At 54.7% G+C, this 26,344-nt stretch overlaps 1 protein-coding gene across 30 annotated transcripts in view; it reads left to right on the top strand.

Annotated features, from left to right (window-relative positions):
* The window catches only part of NRXN2 (neurexin 2), a 108,756-nt gene that overhangs the window by 28,523 nt on the left and 53,889 nt on the right, over positions 1-26,344 (top strand). For 10 of the 30 annotated variants that reach the window (XM_020891767.2, XM_070457584.1, XM_070457589.1 and 7 more), the window contains 5 exons: positions 1,293-1,364; positions 5,668-5,969; positions 13,853-13,897; positions 21,395-21,556; positions 22,242-22,680. In XM_020891767.2, coding sequence (XP_020747426.1) covers positions 1,293-1,364; positions 5,668-5,969; positions 13,853-13,897; positions 21,395-21,556; positions 22,242-22,680 — 1,020 coding nt within the window. The remainder of the gene's footprint in view (positions 1-1,292; positions 1,365-5,667; positions 5,970-13,852; positions 13,898-21,394; positions 21,557-22,241; positions 22,681-26,344) is intronic. The other 20 variants (XM_070457590.1, XM_070457585.1, XM_070457575.1 and 17 more) reach the window with 7 other exon arrangements.

Genomic DNA, 26,344 nt, shown 5'->3' with positions numbered 1-26,344 from the left:
GTGGGGAGAGACTGAGATCTGGAATGGGATGGATTTAGGCCTGGGGTGGTAGAGACCTGGAATTGGTTCAGGGACGTGAAATTATGACAAGAAATGTGTGGAAGGAGGAAGTCCCGGGTGGGTAGTCAGGGCCTTGCTGTTTGATTCACGTCCTTCTTGCCCCTCAGTGCCTGGTCCTGGAGATGCTGGTTATGGCTTGCCATTGTCATAGATGAAGGCCTGAAGGATCCCTAAAGTCACCCCCCCACCACCTCCAACCCCACCCCCGAAAGGCCACAGCTCAGGCGTTATTCTAGCTTTAGTTCTGGGGATTGGGGTTGGAGTCAGGGCCCAGACAGGGACCTTTAAACTCCATCCTTGACCCCTCAAGAACCATCTCCTAGGGGCTGTTGGTAGCTGTGGTGCCCGGGAGTCGCTGGTCGGGTCATGGGAGTCACTGGTCCCGTCACTGGGAGTCACGGGTGGGCGGAGAGCTCAAGGCTGCCTGGGGCCCAGATGTGGTGACACGTGCCTGCGGGGACTTCGGAGAGGAGGCCCGGGGTTGGGGGACTGGGCAGCGGGGAGCGAGATGTCCTAACTGAGAAAGGCCTTCCCTCTCCCACGGTGAGCTCGGCCTGGCAGGACCTGCGGGTGTGCACAGCCCTGCTGAGGGCACCCTGCAAGGACCAGGAGTAAAGGGGGCATGGCCCCACCCCGGGGAAGCCCCTCAGTCTAACTGGCCAAGAAGTGGACGAAGGCAACCTCGAGAACACATGCTGTAGTAAATGAACAGGTGTGGAGGGAGAACCAGGCTTGCCTTGAGGATGGGCAGAGAACAGAAAAGGGGTTTGGTGTGGGGACTGAGGTGGCTTTGGAAGAGGGGGTGCTGTGTCAAGCTATTGCACGAGTGGAAGAGCAGGAACCTGGCCCAGCAGGTCAGGGTTGAGAGTGGCCATGGACGTTCAGGGCCCCCAGGACCAGAGGGCTGTCCTGTTGGCAGGCTGTCGGGCAGAAGGGGCTCCTCACCAGCAGTGAGGCCTCTGCTCCTCCATCCCAGTCTCCCCAGCCCTGGGCAAGGGGTGGAATCAGTGACTGTGAGTCTGATGGGGTTCCTGGGGCTGGTGGTTCTTGGTTTGTCAACCAGCTCCTTCCCCAGAGGCCCTGAAGCAAATGAGTATCCAGAGCACACCCCGACCCCCACCGTACCCCCAGGCGGGCGCTCTGCCCTGGAAAGGGCCCTCCATCACCTCAAGGCTGGGGCGGGACTGCCTGGCTAGCCCCCTGTGCCTGACTCCCCAATTCTGCTTCTCCAGTAGGGTCCTTACTGTTCTCCGAGGGGGGGGCCGGGAGAGGAGGAGCCGGCGATGTGCACCAGCCGTCAAAAGGTCAGTGACCCCACGGTCCCCAGAGAGCCCAGCCCTTACCACCCCCGCAGGCCAACTTCATTCCTGGAGGGCAGCAGAGTTAACAGAGGCCTCGCCCCTTCTACTGGCTCTGAGGTCCATCCTGCACCCGCAGTACCTGCCCTGGCGTGAAGGGCCACAGAGCTTCGTCTCTGTCCCAAAGCCCTGTTGTCCTGATGACCTGTTTCTAGAACACAGATGTCTTCTTGTGGCAGTTGTTTAGGCCAAAGAGCAGGGATGCCTTGAGAGTACCTGTTTCCCTGGGAGAGTGGCTAGGCAGCAGGTTCGACACCCCATTTAACTGTCAAATTCTGACGGCACGCTCAGTGTCAGCCCAGGGGGATTCTGGTGGGGATATTGGCATTTTTAACAGGTATGTAACATAGGTGTCACTTCAATGAGCCTTCACACCCCCCCAGGTGGAAGGGCTTGTGGCCCTTGGTTTACAGATGAGGAAACTGACCTCACCAATGCCCCTGAGGCCAGCCTGGGGCCCTTTATCCTGTCTCAGGGCTGTAGGTTTCAAGCTCCCAATTTTTCCTGCACAAAGGCTATCTCTTAAGAGAATCTCTTCCCTAAGAAGTTTGCAGGGGAGGGAAGCAACCCTCAAGGAGCTCCAGTGGGTGCCAAGCCCTACGGCTATCTTTTTTTTTCTACGGCTATCAAGTCCTGTTCTTTAGGACGTGCTGTTCTGTTGGCCTGGATTTCTGCCATCTCTGCCCTCTTCCCCAGCCATTTGGTATCTCTTGCAGCTGACTCTCGAAAAAGCAGCTAGGCCACCCGCACTGGAAGTCTCCCCCAAGTTCCCTCGGCAAACCCCAGACTCTGCGCAGCGTTCCCTTGTCTGCACATTCATTATATCACTCGCCACACGGCATCGTAACTGTCACTTTACCTGGTTGCCTCCCCCTCTCAACCGAGCTCCCTGAGGACAGTGATTGGGTGTTTTCATTCATATACCCCTGGTGCTTTCCATGGCTCCTGGCACATATGTAGGCGGGTGCTCAGCAGATTTATTTTAAATGGGTGAATGGGCTCTGTTCTCAAGGGGCTCATTGACGTTCTAACAAATAACTACAATGCAGTGTTGGTACATGCAAAGTATAGGCAAAGTGCAGACTTTGTGCAGAGGAGTTAATTTATTCATTGATGGAGAGAGAGGCAGCACATACACACATAGACCGTTACATCCCAGTGACACGAGTCGTTTATTTGTGGAATGGTTTACAGTTTAGGAAGCTTCACCCCGGCCAGTCTCTTTCTAGATGCCCACAGCAACCTGGGAGGTAGGGAGACGATCAGCTCCTTTGTCCTGAGGCGGAAGCTGGGCCTTAGAGATGCTGCCTCTTGGCCAAGGTCACAAAGCTGGTGCAAGAGCCAGCATTAGTGCCCAGGTCTTCTTTTTCACATCATACTTCCTCTCAAGGGAGCAGTACAAGATGTTACTAGGCAGTAAGTGCCAAATGAGCAGAACAGACAGCTGTAGTGCTTGAGAGCAGGGAGGGGCTAAGGGGGCTGGAGACCTTCCCAGAGGAGGGCTTTGAGCAGGGCCTGAAAAGGAGGTGGCTGCTCTGCCCCTCATGGCCTTTAGAGGTCCAGGACCACAACAACTGGTCTCTAGCCACATCCAGCTTGACTGGGGTCACTGGTGGAGCTCCACTTCCCCTACCCTGGGAGACAAACGAGTGTCAGCAGTGACCGCTTCTCTGTGCCAGGGATGGTTAGGAGCCGTAATGTTCAGGTGCTGCTGGGAGTTGTAGTTCCGGGGCGTCCACATGGTGGGATGGGAGCGAGCGCCCCCTGCTGTTTCAGGTCCCGCTCCTTTCAGATCTCCTTCGTGCTCTTGGGTGTTCAGTGGGCAGGGTGACCCCCACATCCTTACCTGACAGACCACCCCCTCATCCCCACCAATCCCAAGAGGTCCTGCTGCTTCCTCCCCACTCCAGGGCGGTCTCTGTCCTTCCCACCGTTCTTGTGTTTTCTGATTCACATTTACTCCTCTTCTCCGTCGCTGTCCTCCAATTCTTCCGGGTTTCCTCTGGCTGCCCCAAGCTTCTTCCCATCCCTGGCCTGCTAGGTCTCTGGCGGTGGCAGGCAGTGGAGGACAGGTTTACTCTGGATCCTCTCCCAGGAGACCGGAGCAGAGCCCGGAAGAGTCGAGGAATGGCCTCGTTTCTCCACTTTGCCTTGGCAGCCGGGGTCCAGCTCTAGGCCCGCCTCTCTCCTTTTCACCAGGCTCTTTTGTTCTGTTCCAATCACTTTTCCACGTGGTTGCCTTATTCTTTCCTTTCTTTCTGTTTGACTCTCTTTTTAATATTTTCTTTGACTGCAGTGAAGGTGAGGGAGTGGGAGGGGAGGCCGGGCTTTCGGGAGAGACTAGGACGTGGAGCAAACTCAAGGTCAAACATGTTCCCTGTTCTGGTCCTTGAGCCCCCTGGCTCTGCCGGGGCCTGGGCAGCAGGCCTGGTTGCTATGGAAACAGCAAGGCCTTGGCTTCCTTTCCCTAGAGGTCTCTGTCCCCCTTTCCTTGCTGGTCCTCTTCTTCCGTCACCCTCACCTGTCCCCTCCCAGTTAGTGCTTGTCTTTATCCAGATTGCTTCCCTGTCACCTCTTGCTCCCAACTCGGCGCTGTCGCCACACCCCTTCTGTCCCCCATGGTCCATCTTTCTCCTTCTCTACGTGGCCTGCCTCCACATCACCATTCTTCCTTACTTTTCCCTCCTTGTCTCTCCTTGACTCCTCCTCTTTGTTTTCTGGTCCTCTCTGCTGGAGCCCTCAGGTGGGCAGAGTGGGGCTTCCGGCTGTCCCGATGTGGCCCGTGCCCCACCAGCCTCGCTGCCCCACAGCCTCAGGAAACCGGGCCTCGCCAGCTGCAGCAAGTGCCGTGCCAGGCTCTGGGGCAGCAGCTGGTGCCTTGGCATCCGGAGGCAGTGAGGACTGAGTCTGCGGGCAGCCTGCCCAGAGGGAGAGCAGGGCTGTTGTGCAGGGGAGGGACATCTGCAGGAGGCGCACCCGGAGAGCCCTGGCTTCCACATGCCGTGCTGATGATGGGGACTGGCATACTGTGGGCAGGTGCCTTCTGAGGGCCGAATGCCCTGCTTCTTTCTGGGCCTGGGGGCCTGTACTGAGAACCTCCGCCCTCCATGAAGGCCCTCAGCTGGCTGTCTTGTTCACCCTCCCTTCGAGATGGGTGGGCCCAGCTGGGAGGAGAAGCAAGTCGCTGTCAGAGTCCAGGTCCTCTGTGCTCCCTTGACTTCATGGCCCATTTTCTCCCCTTGATGGATGTGGGCTCTGGCTTGTGAAGGTGTAGGGTTGGGACTCCACCTTCCCTCCACTAAGCCGTAGTCACCCATTTGTAGAATGCTAAATGCCCCTAAGACCCTTCCAATTGTTTTCACTTCTGTTTAAAGAGTGCCAGTGAAAGGAGCCTTGTGCTGGGTGTACACACACACACACACACACATGAGCCAGGTCTGCCCCTGTATCTTGCCTCCAGCCATCTCCTGGCACACAGGGTCCCTACACCTGCCCTCTGGCCACCCTTGGAGGCTCTCCATCTAGGACCTGTCAGCACTGTCCTCTCAGGTTGGACTAGGAAGTTGGCGGGGATGGTGACAGCCATCACAGTGGCCTTCTGTGTAAGCTCTGCCCCTGTTCCCTGGCACATCTGTCACCTGCATCGCCCTCCTGTGTGTCTTCCCCCTGCCCCCCCACCCCATTCTCTCCATTTGCTCAGTGCTATGAAGCAGGCTGCTAGTCCCATCCCAGGTGGTCAGGCTTGAGACTGTTCCCAGGCAGTGAGAATGGCCATCACCGGAAAAGAGACAGGAGGGGGAGGTGGGCTGCTCTCAGGAGACCCTTGGTGCCCCGCCATAGCGGGACACTCTAGGAAGACTTCAGGTGCAGCCTCTTGTTTCTCTTCCTCATCTTTCTGTTAAGGGGAGTGGCTGGGGGAGGGCTGGTGGGGGAGGAGAGGGTGAGACTGCTTGCTTCTGTCTGCTTCGCCTGGCCCTGTGGCAGCTTAATTGTCAGCTGTCAGTGTGAGAGCCACTTAGCAGCCTCCTGCCTTGGAGATAGGTGTGGAGGAAGCTGCTTCTGACAGCAAAGACGGCGGGGTCCGGAGAGGAGGGGGCCAGCGGGGGGAGGGGAGAGAGCCTACCGTTTGCAGTTGGGATCGAGAGGCTCCGGGTGCCCCGGACCTATGCCCGGTGGCTGGAGGGGAAGAGGGAGGTCTGGAGTGCCCACGCCGCTCAGCCCTCTTCCATTTCCCCACGGTGGCGTCCAGGCAAGGAAGAGTTTGTGGCGACCTTCAAAGGCAATGAGTTCTTCTGCTATGACCTGTCACACAACCCGATCCAGAGCAGCACGGATGAGATTACGCTGGCCTTCCGCACCCTGCAGCGCAATGGGCTGATGCTGCACACGGGCAAGTCGGCCGACTACGTCAACCTGTCCCTCAAATCCGGGGCGGTCTGGCTCGTCATCAACCTGGGCTCAGGAGCCTTTGAAGCCCTGGTGGAACCCGTCAACGGCAAGTTCAACGACAACGCCTGGCACGATGTCCGGGTCACTCGAAACCTGCGCCAGGTAGGGGGAGCAGGAAGACGGCCAGGGGCCAGCGGCGTCTGGGGCAGAATGGGAGTGGGGAGTGAGGCCACCAGGATGTGGGGCCAGGCATCAGGCCGGGTGGCAGGGTGTGGTTCTGAAGGATGTTTAGGTTTTGGGTCGGCTGACAGGGGCCAGGAGTGTGCCCACAGTGGGCAGGCTGCAAGGACCAGGATCCACGCTAGGGAGGAGGCTGCGGAGCTGTCCAGGACCAGAGCCTGGGGGAAGAGGAAGGGCTGGGCTAGGGTTGGTGCTGGTGATTGGGGTTTCAAGGGCTGGGGCTGAAAAATCAGCAAACTGGCAGCAGGGTGATTCAGGACATGGAGGAGTGAGACAGAACCTGAATAATGGGTCCTGGAGGTGCTCTGGGATGGGGAGACTCTGGCCGGACCCTGAAGGGGCAGGTTTCCAGTTAGGGCAGAAAGTCTAGGACACATGGGTTGGGGTGTGGCCTGCCCTTAGGCGGGACCTTTGGGGCTGGGCTCAGAGCAGGTTTGGGGCAGTAGGTGTGAGCAGGGAACCAGCTGGAGAGTTGCTTGTTCCTGCCTCTCCTCTGGCAGCACCCTGATTCTCTCCTGTCCTGTCCTGTTCCTCCAAAGGGGTACACGCTCTCCCAGGGGTTCTTGACTGTCTTGCGGTGGCTTCTAGGCCTGCCCTTGCAGGAGCTCAGGACACTCTTGGGGCGGCCTCTGCAGTCAGGACAGGGCTCTTCACCTCAGCGTCCCCAGACGCCCCCCACCCTGGAGGAGTGCTGATGCTTCTGGGCATCAACTCTATCCTCAGTAGCTCTTACATCTCACAAGGCGCAGGGAGGCTGTGGCAGGCGAAGCACTCTCTCTGGCCAGGCTCCTGCTTAATAGCAGCCCCCACAGCTTGTTTCCAGCCCTGAGAAGTTCCTGCCTCAAGCGTGGTCCAAACCAGAGCCTTTTTCGAAAGCAGATGAGGCTGCTGTGTATCCTTAATTGCTCCTGTCTCCACCTCCGGACTCCTTGCCCCACTCACTGGGTGCCTGGGGCCCGGGTGCCAGGCTCCTGCTGGTCCCTTTCTCTGGGTCCACGGCTTTCTTTTGTGGCTGGTGGCAGGGATGCTTTCCCAGCTCCACTCCAGCAGGCTAAGTGCAACCAGGACTGTGGAGGCCCTGAGCCCTGGGAGGCACCATCTGGGCTGGTTTGGAGCTCTGCTCTTACCCGGTACCTTCTGTGTTTCCTGGTTCTGGCTGAACTTCTTGGTGGATGAACTTCTGTTGTCTCTCCTCTTCACCATCGTTGGCAACTTCCTTCTCCTCCTCTCCTTCCTCCCACTGAAGGCTCCTGGAGGGCGGGGGCCATCACTCACTCTGTTCTTACCTGCTCCTCTTCAACCCACTGAGTCATGATCTAATGGGGCATCCCCCTCAACGGTGACTTCCTCTTGCTGTTGGGACACCGTGACTAACAACCTGCACTTTCGGAGCCACTGCTCCCTGCTGTAGTCGGGCTCCCACCAGGCACCTGTTCTCAGTGCTCCCCAAGCTCTGAAGAGCGGCAGCATCCCCTGACCCGGCTGGAGGGCTGTCCTGTGTTGTCACCGTTTACTGCAGGGCTGGGCAGAGTTGCCTTCTTGCTGCTGTTCCTTCCCCAGGACCGGTGCTGTCACCTGGTGCTGCCTTTGGCAACACGCTGCGAGCCCGGAGTCCTCATCCATGTGTCCTCTGGCCAACACGTTGTCCATCTATACAGGGTGTGTGCTCAGTCGCGCAGTCATGTCTGACTCTTCTGTGGCCCCATGGACTGCAGCCCGCCTGAGTCTTCTATCCATGGGATTTTCCAGGCAAGAATATTGGAGTGGGTTGCTATTTCCTTCTGCAGATCTTCCTGACCCAGGGATTGAACCCCAGTCTCTATGTCTCCTGCACTGGCAGGAGATTCTTTAGCACTGTGCCACCTGGGAAGTCCTATACAGGGTACTGAGGGGAAAAAACCATGGTCCCACCCTCCCAGCCCTTTGGCTCTCAAGGAGACAGGATGAGTCTGCTAAAAGTGACCAGAGCAAATCCACACAAGTGCCAGTTAAGCAGCAGGAATCTTAAATGTTCTAGGAACTCGAGAGACACAGACAAGTGGGAGAGGTTGTGACCAGGGAAGGTGGGAAATCCACCCAGAAGTGGTGAGGCCTGGCCTCCATAGCACCAGGATGGACAGTGACTCACAGTAGCCTCCTTCGGGTGCTCACAGAGTTCTGGGTCTGAGCTGGGGACCTATGCAGACCACTTCCCCTGGCTGGCTCTACCAGATGGCTCAGAACAGAGTCAGGTCATATTGACCCAAACAGAAGCCTTTGGGGTTCAGTGGGTATCTGCTTCAAGACTTTGATTGAGAGGTCTTTTTAGAAAGGGTTTCTGGAGAGATGTATTTGACTCAAGTTTGCATCCTTAAGTGTGAGCTGCAGCCCTTTTTGGGTCATTGTGACCATCAGGGCGATGGCTGTGTTCTGGATTCATTGCCAAGTCCATCCTCCTCAGGTCTTTTGAGAGCCTGGTTCTCAATTGAGGGAGGGGGTGCCCCCAGGAGGTTCTGGAAATGTCTGGAAGCATTTTGGGTGTCACATCTTGGGGAGGGTGCTACTGGGTAGAGGCCAAGATACTGTTAACATCTCCTAATGCACAGGACAGCCCCACAGCAAAGAATGACCTGGCCCCAAATGTTGGAAGTGTTGAGGAGAAGAAATGGTGCAGAGACAAGGGCCTCGTGGCATCCTGGGATTGGAAAGATCCTTTTGTGATTTGAGGGGTAACATAGGGTCAGGAGTGCCAGGAGCAAGGACAGGAGTAACGTGAGAAATGACATCTGCCCCAGCCTCTGGGAGGGCACTGGGGTCCACATAGTTTTCCCCAAGTGATTAGAATGATGGGGAGACCACCACCTGGGGAGAGCCTGGCCCAGAACTTACATGGAGGGGCTCTCCCTTCCTCCTCTTGGTTCATCAGTTTTGGGTGTTGGTGAAGAGTCCGGCTCCTATGACTGGAAGAAGGCAGAATTTCTCCCCACCTCCCCTGAGCCAGATAGTGACCCCTGGAATCATCTAGCACCTCTTAGAACAGTCAGGGCCAGAGGGAGCCTGACTGAGACCACACCCTGCCTTTGCTCTGCTTTCCCCCTGCATCCAGGCTTGACGACTCTATGCCCAGTGGTGTCTCCTGGGTGATCTTGCCAAGAATGATTCCATCTGAGGATTCCCTGGGGCCTCTTTTTTTTGGTTACGCTGGGTCTCTGCCAGCTTCTCTAGCTGTGTAGGGCCAGTTCTAGAGTGTGTGGTACTCAGGCTTTGATGCAGCGTATGGGGTCTAGTTCCCTGACCAAGGATCAAACCTGGGCCCCTTGCATTGGGAGCATGGCCTGTTATCCACTGGACCACCAGGGAAGTCCCTGAGGCCTATTTTTAATCTTGGGCACACTCTCCTCACACACTGGTGTGCCTCCCCCACCACACATGCCACGTGCCAATCCATTTCATCTCTGGCCAGCTAACCAGCACCAGCTCTGGAGACAAGCTGGCCCTTGAAGTATCATGTGGAGCTTCCTCCCACCCAGCTCTGGGCCATGCCTCGTATGGAGGCCCCCTGGACCCCAAGGAGGGAGACCTCCAAGGATGGGGTCTGGCAGGCACTTGGGACTCCCTCCCCTGCCTACGGCTTGGCCTCCGGGTCTCTCAGCCTGTCACACACCCTGCCTCAGGGCCTAACTGTGCTGCTGGGCACGCCCAGTCTATACCGGCTTCCTGAGCTGCCCGCTTCGTTCCCATAGCGCTCCCTGAGGACACCGCCGTTCACCCTCCTTTCCGCCAGGTGAAACCCTAGAACTGGGGTTTGAGTTGGACTGACCAGGTTCAAGTCACTGAGTGACTTGAAGCAAGTTATCTGACCTGTGTGAGGTGAGAGGGGCCTTTGAGGAGTGACTGAGGTGACGCCCCGGGCTTGGCACATGTGAACATCGTGGGCTCGCTGCCGCCTTTACCGTTAGTTGTGGGGTTTCCAGTCTGTCTCACCAGCTTTGTAAGGCTTTTCTTGAGCCGCCTCCACTGCCATTCCCTGCCCCGGCCCGGTCCGTCTCCCTTTTGCTGTATTCTGGCCCTGTCACCACACTCCTATCTGTGGGGTTAATTTGTGTTCATCTCTTTTCTCTATTTCTAGGCGGTGAGCTCCTTGAATGCTCTTTTTTTGTCTGCATCGGGTCTTAGTTGCGGTGCACGGACTCTAGTTGTGGCGTGTGGTCCCAGGAGTTGCCGCGCAGGCTTAGTTGCTCCTGGGCATGTGGGATCCCAGTTCCCTGACCAGCGATCCAGCCTGTGTCCCCTGCACTGGAAGGCAGATTCTTAACCACTGGGCCACCAGGGAGGTTCCCCTTGAGGGCTTCATACCAGAAACTGAGTGTTTTTATTTGTTTTTCTGGTGGTTTTGCTGGTTCCTTTGGGCTCTTCCTTGAAGCCAGTTGGTGAGGTTTTGGACAGATTAGCAGATCTAATTATTTCATGTGAGCCCGGAACTACTGTTGTCCTCTGGGAAAAACTCCTTCCCTTATGCTCCCGCCCTCTCTTAGGAGTTTCATCAGGACCTGTTCCTTTCTTACAGCACTGCTCAGATCGCACCCTCACATCTCTCCTTCATAGGCGCCCAAGTTCAAGGGTCTTGTTTCTTTTTTGTATCTCATCTAACTTTTCTAACAATCCTGTGAAGTGGGAGATACTTCCATTCACCAACGAAGAAAAAGCAAGTTGAAGAGCTGGCCCAAGGCTATTCTGTGGGAGTGGGAGGGTGAGAGTCTGTCTGACTTCATTCCTCTGCCTCCCCAGAGGGCCTGGCTGTTGTCCTTGGTGTGCAATGCTAAAGGGCCTGTCACTTGCCTTTTGGTCCTGCCATTCTTGGATGTTCCCATGTCTTGAACCATTTCAGTGTTCTGCTGTCTCTTGAAAAAGTGGGCCCATCTTATCCGAGTCCTGTTTTCTTTGTCCCGAGTTTTTCTTGCTCCATAGAGATTACCTTCATCCAGATTGTTGTGATTTGTGTGTATAAACCCCTTCTTGGCTTTCTTGAGGGGCTGGAGCTACACCGAGACTTCAAGGTAGAGACGGGGCAAGGTTTTGTCCAAAGGCCCTTGGTCGTGGTAAGTTACACTTGCTGCAATCACTGACCTCTTTCCTCTGTGATTGATGTCCTCCTCCCTCATCACGCATGGTCCTCCATGTGCTCCTGTCCTCCAGGGGCCCTCTAGCTGCTTCTGTGGCTAGGGCAAAGCCTTCCTTGCCCAGTTGTTAGTCTGAAGCCCCAGCTCTCCAGATCCCAGCATTTGGAAAGGTGTGGGCTGCTGCATCATGGGCACAAGCTGGGTTCCGGTGGAGCTTCCACTCTAGTGTCTGGCCACAGTTGCCTGCTCAGGCATGACCACCGAGTTCTGGATCTGTACTCTCTAGATCTAGAGGGGTCCTGTCTCATCCACTGCAGTGTCGCTGTTTATCAGAGGAAGCCTGGATCTCTTGACACATCAGTGGGAGGCCCAGGCTTTGAACGCACAGCTCTTCCCTCTCAGTCTTGTTTCTTAATTCACTCTTGTATTTGTTAAAAATGAAGTTGTCCATGAAAGTTGAAAACTGGTTTTTCCTTATTTTAGTTTCTACAGCCAGTTCTAACTTCAAAAGAGTGATAGTTGGACTTTTACCTGCAATGCCTCTTTTTCCCTTGTCTTGTTTGACTAGTGCAGTGGTATCAGCGAACTTGCACCTTTTTTGGTGCCATGGGTTTAGCTGTCATGAAGCTAATGTTTCCTTGCCCTGAGTAGTTGGCCTGTTCATTTCCCAACAGTCCTACTGGCCGATAGGGCCAGTCTTTGTACCATGTGTCATTAGACTTTTTGTCTTCCTGCTAGGTAAACTGCTTCTGCATCACTAATAATTAATATTGGTCACTCAGCACTTCTAGCTGCTAAATATTGAATTCTGTTATTTTTAATTATACAAGGCCCTTATTAATTGTCTTACTGAATTAGTCCTGTGCCCACTGGTTATAACAGCTCTCTAACTAATGGGTCTGTCCCCAGAAGACCTTTCCTTCTCACAGTCACACTCTTGGGCTTGCAGTTTAGTATTTGATGGACATCAAACAGTAGTGTCCCAGCATCTCTGTCACACTAGGTGAAGCTGCCTCAGCCCCGTTGACACCTCCTCCTCAACGGGAAATTTTGAAGGCGGTTCTCGCTGCCGTCTTTGACCATGAGGAGAGGAAATGAACAGAGAGCTGCACTGGGGTGGGGCTTCTAGTCTGGGGTAAAAGAAACTGGCTTCTAGTTTAGAGAGGAGTGAGGGACTTTAGAGGGAGGAGGGTCTTTGTGTTCTTTCTTATGTTGTGGTATGTGGGGGGAGTGGATTTCTGGTGCTGGTGTGGGGAGTGGATGCTTGGGGGTCTGTGGGTGTGGGGAAGGAGGGTGGGCTGCTGGGAAAGCCTGACTGATTGCACAGAGTTGCATGAATGATGGTGGAGGGTGGGGGGAGTACTTCATTGTGGGAGAAACAGCTGCCCAAAGGGGCATAAGAAAATAGGGTGGAATGACTGAAGAACCAAGGAAAATTTGGGGGCAATGTGGGCTCTGAAAAGTCAAATTAGGATTAATTTAGGAGCTCTGGGTGGGAGAGTAGGTGAGGGGAGGAGGGTTTGGGATGAGGTATGATGTGAGAGTGAGCCCTCTGCCAGCCCATGGAGGGCAAAGTTTCCTTTTCCCTATTCAGGTGGTGACTTGCTCTCTCTTCCTTTCTGAAGGAAGAGAAACAGGAAAAAAATATAAAGAGCTGCCCTTCCCTGTACCATGACTCCCTGGGTCTATTTGCTATCTTCCATCCCCAGGAAAAGCAGACACCCATATTTCCTCCTTTATTCCTTGGCAACCCCTTCCCTTTTGCTCCAAGTGAAACTACCTCTCATTTAAGCCAGTCCTGGGATTCTGTGGGGGCCTTGACCATTCTTCTCCCAGTCTGACAGCCAACTGGCCCATCACCAACCAGTTTACCCATTAACTCAACATGGTCACTGGTCAGCCAGTTGGCCAATATCAGCTTGCTCTTTAGGCAGTTCTCTGGAAAGCCATCTGGTCGACCAGTTAGCCAACAAACCCCTGCGTTCATTACCTGAGTCAATAGCCCATGCCTTTCTCACACCCCTATTCTCCTTCCTGCCTTCCCCTCAACTCCCTAACATTTCAGCCCATAGGACTTACTAATACTGCATAATTGGGTCTGCTTCTTAACCCCCTGCCTTCCCTCTCTCACCCTCTGTTGGAAAACCCTTTTGCCAACTCTGTGTGTGTTACTAACACGCTTATAACCCTGGGGGACCAAGGGATGGGCAGGGACAGGTGGGGCAGGGTATGAGTGAAAAACCGAACTAACCTTTCTGTCTCATCTGCGGAATGTCGCCATCTTTAAGTCTTTGCTTTCTTGGTCTAGTTCTTTTGTTGTTTCCTTCTCTACTAACCAAGGTCTTTAACTGTTCCCCTTCTCTGCAGCCAGCTCTTCCGGGAGGGGATCGGGGGAGAGGACTCCAGGGGTGGGGTGGGGGGGGATCGGGAGAAGGGATTTAATTTATGTGTGTGTTTTATTTCTCCCTCCCATTATAATTTAATTTTTTTAAAAACAAAACACTTCAGCTGAACTTAAGGTGGGAGGGTCTGAACAGACAACCAAATATATATGGATATATATTTTTCCTCCTTCCTTGAGTTTCACAGTTGGTCATTTTCTTTTTCTTTTCTTTCGTTCTGTTCTTTTGTTGTTGTCTTTGTTGTTCTTGTTTTTTTTTTTTTTTTTTTGACCCCCCCCACCTCTCCCCCATATCTCCGGTGAAGCACGCAGGCATTGGACACGCTATGGTAAACAAACTGCATTATCTGGTAGATATCACTCTAATTGTCTTACCGTTTGGTTTGCCGTGGGTTTTTTTAACTGTTCGATTCTCCCTCTTTTGTTTCCTTTCCCCGTTTGGTTTTGGTTGTTTTGCTCTTCCAATCGTTTTCTGCGTCCTGGACAATCTCTAGATTTTGCTTCTCTCTCTTTGAGTTTTCCTCTTTCCCTTTTCTTGCCTTTTTTGGTCCAAACGCAAATCCAAAAGACAAATGGAAATCAAGGAATTTGGCCTGTCCCTGCCCTAACCTCCTCCCCTAATTTCTGAATTCAGATTCCTGGCCAGAGAGACCTGGGGCAGACCCCATGTTCATCGGCTCTGGTTAGACCAGCCCCGATGCCAGGCTGCTTATTTCTCTTGCTTTCTTTTGTTCCTTTTCTCCCCTGCCCCACCCCTTGTTTCTTTTCTCTGATTTAGTTTCTTTCTTGGTCTCCTGAAAATCCATGGAAAACACCATCCCATGACATGCTACGCTCTGCTCACTGTCAGCTCCTGGACAGGCCCCTCGAGCTGGGGGAGGGGGCTGGGGGTGAGGCCTCTGGGGGCCATGGGCTCCACAGATCACAGGTGGGGAGGGGACCTTGGGGGATGCAGAGCTCCTTCACATCACTGTTCATGGCAATTTAGGGGCTGGCCCAGGCTGGTTGCCTGAGAAGGGACAGCATCTCCTGCCTCACTTCCCAGCCTCGAGGGGTCTTGGTTCTGGCTCCCCCACATCTTGCATGGCATGAATGGTCTTTTCCCCCCACCAGGGACAGCGTCCAGTTTTCCCACTGCTCTGCCGCTCTGACTAACACTGTGTCTCACACTGTCTTTCTTCCCCTCCATCTCCTGTCCCCTCTCTGCCCCCCCACTGCCTGTCCCGCATGGCCTCTGACTGGGGTTGGTTCCCTTCCTCATTGAGGGGGTGAGAGGAGGAGGCCCAGCGGGGTGAAGTCGGGTACTTGTTGCTGAGCTCCTCTGTTTGGGTTGGGCTCAGGCCTGGTGAGCGTTGGTGTGGGTGTCTGTGTAAACGCAGCTGGTGTGTGTTGGTGTGTGGGTGCAACTGTGTGTAAATGTTGGTGTGACATTTAGGGGGTGTTGGTGGGAGACGGTACTGTGTGTTTGAGACTCTCCTGGTGGTTCTACAAGTGTGAACGCTGATACGAGCTGGGGGCTGTGTGACTGTGTTTTTGAGCCTGCGAGGGCTCTTAGGAGGCTGGTTTTGGGGCCGGGATGGGTGGGAGCAGGGAAGGAGCTGAGGCTGGCCCTTTGTGCTTCGCCTCGCCCGTGAGTGTGTGCCTGCAGGCCCTGCTGTGTGCCCTCCCCTGGGATTCCCTCCTGCCCGCCTGGTCCTGGCTCTGCGGCAGCAGGCGGTTAGTCATCGTCTATTAATAATGCAGAGTGATTGAGCGCCAGGCTGGGGACCCTGCAGATGGACGTGTCTGCTCCCACGGGGCCCACGCTGCTTGGGGCAGCTGCCTGGCCTGCCCAGCCTCCCAGGCCCACGGAGCTGCCTGGCTGGAGAGGAGGCAGCTTGGCTGCTGGGGCTTCCTGTCTGAGAGGTTCCACATCTTCCCCAGGAGGATGTAGCCCTGAGAACACGTCTGGCCTGTCCTGATACTCTGGCAGCACTGCACCTCCCTGCACCCACAGACTTGTGGTGGTCCTGTCCTTTGTCCGGTCCCCAAGCCAGTGCCAAGCCATGGCCATCCCAGCCGTCCCCAATCCGAGGCCTCCTTTGGCCATTCTGTCATCCTGTTGTTCAGACAGAGCTGTGTGATGGCCCCAGGACTGCTCTCCCACAGGCTGTTTTCTTCCGCTGCTGCTTCTAGAAGTTTGCCATTGCTTACCTCTCAGACCAGGCCACTGAGTACCTGTCAGGAACTGGGCATTTGAAATTCTTTATTGTTAATTAATTTTTTGGCTGCACTATGTGCAGCATTCAAAATCTTACTTAGTTCCCTGACCAGGAATCAAACCTGTGCCCCTGTAGTGGAAGCGTGGAGTCTTAACCACTAGACCGCCAGGGAAGTCCCTGGAACTCTCTTTACAGAGCTTCACTGGACAGCCAACCTGTGACTTTGCGGACAGAAGGGAGGCAAGATAAAGGCAACCCCTAGGGTATACTATCTGAGAATTAGGGCCCAGGAGACTTCCCCTTCCTTCCAGTCTCAGTTCAGTTAAAAACTGTGAACTGGGGCTAAAGCTGTTTCTCATCTGCCAAACGGCTGACATTCCTCGCTTGCCTTTCAGGGAGTCAGTGTGAGGGTCAAGAAGGGTAGCGGAAGTGAAAGCGTCTGTACTCTGTAAAGGAAATAATAATTTTATTAAGCTTTATAAAATGTTAACTGATTATCTCCGTGTTTCCAGGGCAGGGATATTTTGTACAGAAGCGATTCCCTTCCCATAGCAAACCCTGGAGAATATAGCATCTCTGGCCCCACTGGAGATCCTATTACCATCCTTTCTTGGGATTCAGTCCTAAAATAACTACATGAAACCCCAGAATGCCCCAGGAACTGGGCCTGAGGAGGAGGAGGGAAGATGGGATGACTTGGTTAAGTTGGTCAGAAGGCAAACAACCTTGCCAAATCCTGGCAGGGAAAGGCCCTGTGAGATTCTAAGTCTCTGAAGCCCACGCCTCCTAGTGTGAGCGTCCCTGCTTGACAACCAGAGCTGGTGCCTCTTGGTGGCCGAAGTCACCTCATAAACCCTCAGACACCTGTCCCGGGGATCAGCTCTTTGAGCCAGGAGTGGAATCAGAGAACCTGGCACCCAAAGAGACAGCGTTCAACCTGCTCTGATTTCCCAGGCATTCCTCAGCCGGGCTCTGGTTGGTTTTGCACTTATTTTTACTAACTCCTTTGTATGGACTCTCTTTGTTATTTGAGAATTTCTCCTTGGGGGAGAGAGTGGATCTAGGTCAAAAAGGCCAAGCAGTGGAGAGGTTTGGGTTAGGTGTGGTCAGGCTGAAGGGAGTGTTCTTTGCATCTGACACTGGAGAATTTGCTTCTTCTAAGTAGCTCTCACTTTTTGAATATCATTTAAAATTGACAAATGCCTAGATGGCAAGCAGCAGGCAGAGATTATTCCCAGTTAACATATGGAGGAAACTGAGGCCTGAGAGGGCCTAGGGCGATGTAACAAGTAGCAGAAGAGTTCAGTGCTTTCACTTTGTTGATCTCATTTGAGCCTCACAGTAAGCCTGGGAGAAGCAGGAGTTATGGAAGTTGTTAAACCCCTTTTATAGATGAGAGTCAGGGAGGTGAAATAAGGATTGTTCTGGAAGATGGTAAAGACCAAATAAGAACTCAGGATTTCTGACCTGAAGAGTATGTTCCAGCACCATTGAGCCCAGTCATCAGGATTCCCTGTGCGGCTGCACACCCCCCTTCGGCTGTCCTCCTCTCCTCATGCCCTGCTCCCACCCTCTTATGTCCTAAGGGCAGGCCAGGACTGTCTTCCTAAGCTAATTGGCCTCACTCATCTTTGGATCATGAGCCTTTTGAGAGTTTGGTGACAGCAGTGGGCTCTCACTGGAGGAAAAAAACCCATTGAAGTGGTTTGCATACAATGCCAAGGGATTTCATGACTCCCCAGAGCCCATCTAACCTGCTTACAAGTTAAAAAAAATCTGCCCTCGATCTTATTCTCGCCTTAATAATCCCCCTCCCAAGAAGGTCAGTGACCCTATAATCATAGCAGGGAGCTGGGGAAGGCTCTGGGTGATGTCAGAGGGCCATTCCCCTTTCCAGCCTTTCCTTTGGGGCTGTGATGGGCATGAGTGCCTGAGGCAGAACATTTGTGGCCAGGACCTGGTTTCATGCTAGCAGCCTGCTTAAGGGGGGAGACCAACAGAGCAGAGCAGAAGGGAGGTGGGGCCAGCAGGAAGGGTTGAGAGCCCATCAAGGTCATAGGCTGCCCGTTGCAGCCACCTCCAGCCACCCTCCCTGTCCCTGGGGAATGGAGCAGAGGCTGGGTGTAGGGCTCCTTCCCCTCTTCCTTGACTGGTCATGGCTCTTCCGGGGCAGAGCTGTGGCTCATTTGTCATGTTTTACTCAGCTCCACTCAGGGCCCGGTCTCTCTGTGTTGTGTGGATTAATGTGGGTGGCGAGTAGTCTCTGCTGTGTCTTGGGGTGCTAGCCGTGGTCCTGATGACAAAAAGGATGCTGCTTGGAAATGAGGCTGTCGGGACTCCCTCCCACCGCCTTCAGTAAGATGTGGTGTGTGAGCAGGTGTGCCTGGGGTCAGTGATCAGTGGCGAATGGGTGGTGGGAGTGAGTGTCTGGGTTGCCCTCTGGGGAGAAAGGTCTGAGTCTAACATCCCTTCCCTTTCTTTCTCAACCTGTACATGTCTCTGTCCTAGTGGTGGCTCCTCTCCCCACCTCTATTGGAAGGAAGCTTCTCCTTCTGCACCCCTGCAGCTCTTTTGCCTCCATCTGGGCTCTTCCCTATGACCCCTGGCCCTGCATGCTTTCCCCCCACCCCGGCTGCCTTTCTCTCGCCTGTCCTGCTGGGCCGGGACCCCCACCCAGGCCCTCTAACCCGCACGTGTCCAAGCTGTCATGGCTGTTGTGTGTCGCATGTCCCCCCTCTGCCCTCTTCCCCTGCCGGCCCCACCCCTTCCAGAAGCTGTGCGGGGGGGTTGGGGGGCAGGGGCATCATGAACCCCTGGGGTGGAGGGGGACTGGGGGAATTATCCCCCTGTTTCCTGCTTTTACTAACGAACCTGCCATTTTTGTGTCTGGACTTTGATTTGTCTGAGGAAACAGTCGGGTTTTACTAATCTCACTCATCTACCTCCTTGCCTTCCCCAGAGACCTTCCTCCATCCCCTCCGATCCTCGGCTTCCTTTCTCCCTGGTGCCCGTCTCCCCCTTTCTCTCTCTTCTTCCCTCACCCCACTTCCTCCATGCACCTCCTTATGTGACCCTGCCTCCTGCTGCCCTCTCCCCACCCCTTGGGCCAGGGAGGCTCTAAAACACCAGGAGAGATACACAAGGGGTTAAGGCAGCCCTTTTCCCATAGGGGGCACCACGTGGCAGAGATTCGTATAAAGCAAGGTGGGCAAGGTCAGATTTGCACCCAGTCGGGAGGGGTTCAGGGAGGGCCCCCCAAGTCATGTCTTCCTAACTCTAGGGCGAAGGCAGGTGAGCTGGCTGAATGGAGGGGCAGAAGAGAGAACACAGGATGAGGAGGACGCCAGGAGCTCGTGCCTTGGCTTCTGGGGCGGGAGGGACAGCGAGTGGCTCAGGCTGCTGGAGCAAGGAGGAGCCTCTTCCTGAGGAGCTACTGGGGTTGGGAGGGCCCCCCTCTCCCCCAGTCCTTGCACAGGAGCAGGGCCGTCCCGTCCCAGCAGTCTCAGAGGACTGTGATTCTGTCCGTGTTCTCTCCCGAGGCACCGGGTTCACACGTGGCACACAGGCAGTGAGCGCCGTGTGGCCCTGATCGTCAGGCCACTTGACGGTCACCTGAATGGTGGCCATGTGTCCCCGGGACTGTACTGGGATTAGTAGGGTCACAGGGACACGTTAGGCCAGGGGCCCGGCCTTCAGGAGCTGACTCTCAGTTGGGTTTCTAGACAGACTCAGGAACTACTAGTGGCCCGATTCCTGGTCTCCCATTGTGGCCCTGGGAGTGGAGGGCGGGCTAGAGGCCCCTTCCCCCCGCCACCTCTCCCTGTCTTACTCCCAGCCCTGCATCCCAGCCCCCTCCTGCCCTTTCTCCAGCCCCCTCCTGCCCGTTCTAATCTTGTCTGCATGTTTTTGTGACTAATACTTTGACCCTTCCCCTTTCCACCCAGAGCTCCACTTCCTAGCCCCGGGTGGGATGGAGGGAAGAAGCAATAAACAATAATGACCAGCCCTCACCTCAAAACAAGACTCAAAATCTTCAAAGTGCCCACTTCCACAAAGACATGCCCTCACCTCTGTCCTTGAACCCGGTCCCCCCAGCACAAGGTTTGATGGTTCCTAGGAGAGAGCCCTTCAGTCCCAGCCCCCCACACACTGTGAGGCTCCAGCGTGGCATGAGGGGGACTCGAGGGTACTGTGAGGGACAGTCCCCTTGGCCCTGTTCCGCTCACGTCCCTCAGGTGTTCCTAACACTCACTCCCCATCCCCGCAACAGTGGAACCCTGGAGACCGGTCACTGGAAGATGGCTGATGGCATGTACGTATGGACTGGTGTGGGAAGGACATTGTGGGCTGTGATCGGAAGGCCCCAATCTCCAGACTTTGCCCAGACAGGAGTTGCTGAGGCACATTTGAGGAATAGGAAGCAGGAGGAGCTGTAGCCTGCAGAAGCATGGTGTTGGGTTCACTGTGAGCTGGCTTCCTGATCGCCCCCGTGGGAACCTGACTGTCCTAATCCACCGCCTTCTGAGAGTGGGGGCTTGTGGTCCCCCCACACTTCACTCTGCACCACAACCTGGCTGGGTGTGGGTGCTCCTCTGGCTAGACTTTTCAGGGCTTGGGTGGACATTTGCCTGGGGAGCAGGGACTCATGGAGTTCCCTGCACTTGTCACTGTCCCCCCCCCCCGCCCCAGGTCACTTTTCACTTTTGCCTTCCCCAGGCCACTACTGAGCCCCTTTCACCTCCTTGGAACACCAGGTATGCCCCCATCCCTGCCTGTCTTGTTTTGTTTCCTGAGTTTTCAGCCCAGGGACAAGGTAACAGGAGGTTAGCCTGTCTCCCTCTGTTCCTTAGCCTGGCCCTGACGCCATAGCGTAATTGTGAGGATGAATGAATCAGGCAGGGTGATGAATAGGCCAGCGGCTGCCCCCTTGTTGGGGGACAAGAGAGTGACCCCAAAACAGAGGGACCCGGATAGCAAGACAGACTCAGCAAAGGGGTCGGGACCAGTTAGGAGGTAGTGATTGGAATCAGCCCTCAAGGACGCCGTGTGTCTCCTGAGAAGTGCCAAGGCTCCCCAGCAGTATCTGGGTTCCTGGTCCTCATGCCCTTGCCATCGTCCACCTCCCCACGGGCTAAGACTGAAAGGACTCTGCCATGCCCCGGAGGGAGAGCTGCAGGGGTGTCGAAGCCACCAGGACCCCAGGAGAACTGGTGGTCTCTGCCTCTTTTATGAGAGATGCTCTTAAATCACATGTGCGTCCAGAGACCCTTTAAGAGGAGAGAAGCATCAGTGCCATTTGTACCCTGGGGGCCCCCAATCCCATTCATCTGTCCATCTGGAGCCACTTCTGAGAGCCACTTCCTGCTGCCGTGCACAGTGAACACCTTGAGCACCCTTCGGGCCTGTCTGCCGACGGGGCCATGGGGCCGGCCTCAGCCCACCCTGAGACCATCAAATCTTGTGCTGCCTCCTCCTTTGCCCTCTCCCCACCCCCACTGTTCCTCCTCCGAGACAAGCAGACATAAAAATGGAGAGTCCCTCCCCCCACCGCCCCCCGGCCCCTCCCTTGCCCTGCCCGTGGCTCTTCCCAGGGAGCTGATGCCAGTTGTCTCCTCGTCTCTCCCCCTCCCTCCCTGGGCCGGGCAGGTGACCATCTCGGTGGACGGGATCCTGACCACCACAGGCTACACGCAGGAGGACTACACCATGCTGGGCTCTGACGACTTCTTCTACATTGGGGGCAGCCCCAACACGGCCGACCTGCCCGGCTCACCCGTCAGCAACAACTTCATGGGCTGCCTCAAGGACGTGAGTAGGGCCAGGAGAGGCGGGGGGCACCCCAGAAAGCCCGGTCTGACCAGCCAGCTGCCCGGGGCCTCTGTACCTCTCACTCTGTGGTGGGAGACCGCCTCTCTTCAAAACCTGAGGCCCACTGACCCTGGCAAGGGGCTTCTCCTATCTTGCTTCCTTGAGCCCTGAAGGCCCCCGTCTTCTCAGAGGACCCTTAAGGCAGCTGTGTACAGAAGAGAGAGTGGTGGGCATGAAAACTAAAGACCAGTGTTTCAGGCCCACTCACCAGCTCTGTGACCTTGGCTGGGTCCCTTGACCTGTCTGACTCAGTTTTCTCAGCTGTAAAACGGGTATTTGGTACCTACTTCTCGAGGCGGCTGTGAGGGTTAGATAAGAATGTCAGTGTCAGCCACGTGTTCCTGGCGGTTGTCCTGCAGTTATTGTGAGCGGCAGCTCAGCAGCGCCGAGGGCTGCGGTGCTCGTGCTGGGCAGGGAGACAGGACAGAGAAATAAGTGCCGCGAGGGAAGCGCTGCCCCCAGCCTCTGAGCGTGCAGTTCTAGAATTGTGGTCTGGGCTGCTGAGCAGGGGCCCCCAGGCCAGGGTGGCAGCGCCCCGAGCTGTCAGGCAGGAGTGGTCAGGTCCTAAACTGCTTCCTGTTCTTCATCCTGGGAACCACCCACCCTGCCCCACGGCCCTCTGCAGGTGGTCTACAAGAACAACGACTTCAAGCTGGAACTGTCCCGGCTGGCGAAGGAAGGAGACCCCAAGATGAAGCTGCAGGGGGACCTGTCATTCCGCTGTGAGGATGTGGCTGCCCTGGACCCCGTGACCTTTGAGAGCCCCGAGGCCTTTGTGGCACTGCCCCGCTGGAGCGCCAAGCGCACAGGCTCCATCTCCCTAGACTTCCGCACCACGGAGCCCAACGGGCTGCTGCTCTTCAGCCAGGGCCGGCGGGCCGGGGCAGGGCCTGGCAGCCCCAGCACTGCCCAGCGGGCCGACTACTTTGCCATGGAGCTATTGGATGGCTACCTCTACCTTCTGCTGGACATGGGCTCAGGGGGCATCAAGCTGCGGGCGTCCAGCCGCAAGGTCAACGACGGCGAGTGGTGCCACGTGGACTTCCAGAGGGATGGGCGCAAAGGTCAGAGGCCTCTGCATCTTCCCCTTTCCCCTGGCCACCCCTCTCTGAGCTTCCCTGATAGCTTAGTTGGTAAAGAATCCATCTGCAATGCAGGAGACTCTGGTTCGATTCCTGGGTGGGGAAGATCCGCTGGAGAAGGAATAGGCTACCCACTCCAATATTATAGCCTGGAGATTTCCATGGACTTACACAGTCCATGGGGTCACAAAGAGTCGGACATGACTGAGCGACTTTCCCTTCACTTCACCTCACCCCTCTTCTCCCACACTGACAGTCCAGTCTGCTGTTCGCCTCCCCTCCCCTTCCCCCGGCCCTCCCAACCCCTCCCTGTCCTTGTTGCCATGGTGCCTTGGAAAGAAGGAGGAAGAGCCTCTTCCTGGGGAACTCTGGGGCCAGGAGGGCCCTCCCCCCACACAGGAGCAGGGTCGTCCCATTCGAGCAGTCTCTGACGACTGAGGTTCTGCCCATCAAATGCTCCCAGGGCACTGGGTTTACACACAGGACACAGGAAGTGAGAGCTGTGTGGCCAGTGATGGTGGCGTGTCCCCTGGATAGTGCTGGGATTAGAAGGGTCACAGGGACACATCAGGCCAGGAGTCAGTCAGACCAGTCAGATCAGGTGTGGGTGGGTGCACACCTGACACTCCCACTTCCGGCTTGTGTGATGTTAGGCCAGCACTCAATGCCTTGCAGCTTCAGTTTCCTTTTCTATAAAAGGGATCATCAAGAGGGGAAATCAAGGAAAAATCTATAAAAGTATTCGCTCAGTGCCTAACACAGTGGTTATCCCATTCTCCTTAAACAAGAACAACAAAAACCTTCCCAACCTTGCCTCCCTCTATCTAGATCCTTTCGCCTTTCTTTATTAACTCACTCAAATATTTAGTGAGCACCTCCGGACGCCAGGTGCTGTCCAGGGTGCTGTAACGAGGCAGCGGTGAGCTAGAGCCTTGGCTGTCGTGGAGCACATCTTCCGGTGAGGAGGCCGCCCAGTAAACACCACACTCTGCCTGGTGAGGGGTCTTACACAATAAAAGAGCAGGGTGGAAGGTACCGGAACCAGGCAGGCACTGTTCTTGAATCTTCTGCTGCTTCTAGCCACCCCTCCTCCACTCTTCCTTTTCAGCCTTCCTTTCCCATCCTCTTCTTGTTTTCTTTCTAATTCTCTTCTTTACTCTTCTCCATCTTGTTGGACAGGGGAGAAAGAACCGATACAAATGAGAACTAACACATTATCCAATTTAAGCCCTTATCAACGTCAGCTAAATTTTCATGCTCCTCCGGCTGTCACTGCACTGGGCCTTCATCTCAGGGTGGAGCGACCGTACCCACACACACAGGGAGGAAGGGGGCTGCCACGGCTCCTGGAGGCATCAGCCTCTCATGGGCCTGCTGCTGCTTCTCAGAGAAATGTCGCCTTCCCCAGGCTTTGCGGTAAATGGGTTCATCCCCTGGTTTCGTGTCATGAGGGTACCAGGGAGTCTTCACAGAACACAAATCGCCTCCCAGGGTCTCCACGCAGGGGATCTGTGACTCTTTAGGTTGGGAATCTGCTCAGGCCTTGTAGAGAACCCCAGGGCCCTTCGCTCTGCTCTGTCTTCAGGCAGTGGTTTCCTTAGGCTCACTCAATCGCCAGACCCCATATACCAGGCCTGCCTGGCCTGTGAGTCACTTCGGCCATTTCTCATGGCCCAGCACAGACTTGGGGTCATCACTCCAACAAAGTTCTCTTTGACCTTTCCCATGTTTTAACATGTTCTTGTGGTAATTTATATACAACATAAAATTTACCATTTTAATCATGCTTAAGTGCACAGTTCAGTGGTGTTAAGGGCCTTCACTGTTGTGCAGCCAGCACCACCATCAATATAGAGAATGTTTTCATCTTTCCAAACAGAAAATCTGTTCCCATAAATACTAACTCCCTGTCCCCCAACCCCTGTAAACCACCATCCTACTTCCTATGAATTACCTACTCTAGGGACCACCTATACCTCGATCACACAATATTTGTCCTTTTATGTCTGGCTTATGTCATTTAGCATAGTGTCCTCTAGTTTCATCCACATTGTAGTACGTGTCAGCTATATGTGTCAGGCTTCATTTTTCATGACTGAATAATATGCTGTTGTATGAATAGACCACCTTTTGTCCATCCATCTGTCATTGAACACTTGGATTGTTGTTCCCTTTCCATGTTTTAGAATGACCTTGAAACAATATCTGTATTCATTTTAGTTTCATTTTTAAAAATTTTTATTGAAGTATAGTTGCTGTACAATGTTGTGGTAGTTTCTTCGGTATGGCAGTGTGAATCAGCTATATGTGTACATATATCCCCAAACTATATTTTCCAAAAGATATATGTTCCCTGATCTTCACTGCAGCACTGCTTATTAATACAATAAACAGGTATGGATGCCACCTAGACGTCCATCAACAGCGGAATGGATAAATGAGATGTGGTACACTGCACCTCCTGCTGACGCTCCGTTATATACTCTTTCCCCACCATGGCCTTCCTTCTTTCACCTTCTGTTCATTTGTGGAGAGTCCACTTGGGTGGTGCCCTTGTCCAGGAGACCCCATAGTGGGTGGGTGGAGCAAGCATTTGGGGATCTTGCTGCAGATAGAAGTGTAGGTGATCAGGGTCATGTTTGGGGGGCTGGGAGGGGGCGTGGGGATCTGATGCCTTGTCAGGGAGGACAAGCCAGGGACCCCAGTGTTAAAATGGGGCAGAAGGGGAGGGCCTCTGGTGCAGGGGAGGGTTTGCACCGAGGAGAATAAGCTCCAGATCAGGAGCCAGGTGTGTCGAGGAGGCCCTGCTCCTGTTCCTGCAGACCCATGCTTGGCACCCCCACCCCCAGTCTCTGCCTATTCAGGCCTTTCGTGGTCAAACTATCCTTACCTGTCTTTAACCTGATTGAGATAGGCAGCCTTTTTATTTTTTAATGAATTCTTCCAAACTGGAGAAAAGAGAGAGGAAGGAGAATGTTAGAATAAAAATTACAAACAGAATAAAGCTTCTAATTTATAGGTTTTGGCTTCTTAAGTTCTCAGGAAAAGCTTTGAAGCTCCTACCTGACCCCAAATCTTTTTTTCTAAGATAACCAGCCCCTTCTTCCAAAGAACTGTTACAGCCCAGAAGCTCTGTGCCTGGTTTTCCTTTCCTGGCTGCCCTCCTGTCTCAGAGGCTCCAAGAACTGATCGGCCTGCCCGTCTGCTCCACCAACCACACAGGGGCTCCAGGTCCAGGGCTGGGGGACGCAGGCTCTGGAGTCCTGCCACCTGGGTGGTGCTTTGGCTCTGGTCCTTAACTGTGGTGGCACTTTGGGCAGCTTCCCTAGTCTCTCTAATCCTCATCTACCATTTCCAAGTGGGATTGTAAAGGATCAATTCCTTAGGGTTACCATGAGATTTAAGTGATATAATATATGTGAAGTGCTACCATAGGGTCTCAAGAGTCGGATACGACTGAAGTGACTTAGCACGCATGCGTGCAAGAGCCTGGTATGCTATGCATGCTAAGTTGCTTCCGTTGTGTCTGACTCTTTGCGACCCCATGGACTATAGCCCAGATTCCTCTATCCATGGGGATTCTTCAGGCAAGAATACTGGAGTGGGTTGCCATGCCCTCCTCCAGGAGACCTTCCTACCCTGGGAT

Source organism: Odocoileus virginianus, chromosome 28 (genome assembly GCF_023699985.2).
Source record: "Odocoileus virginianus isolate 20LAN1187 ecotype Illinois chromosome 28, Ovbor_1.2, whole genome shotgun sequence".
In the NCBI taxonomy this organism is placed as follows: Eukaryota; Metazoa; Chordata; class Mammalia; order Artiodactyla; family Cervidae; genus Odocoileus; species Odocoileus virginianus.
Note: the sequence above shows the minus strand (reverse complement) of the source record. Positions and strands in the feature narration are given on the sequence as shown.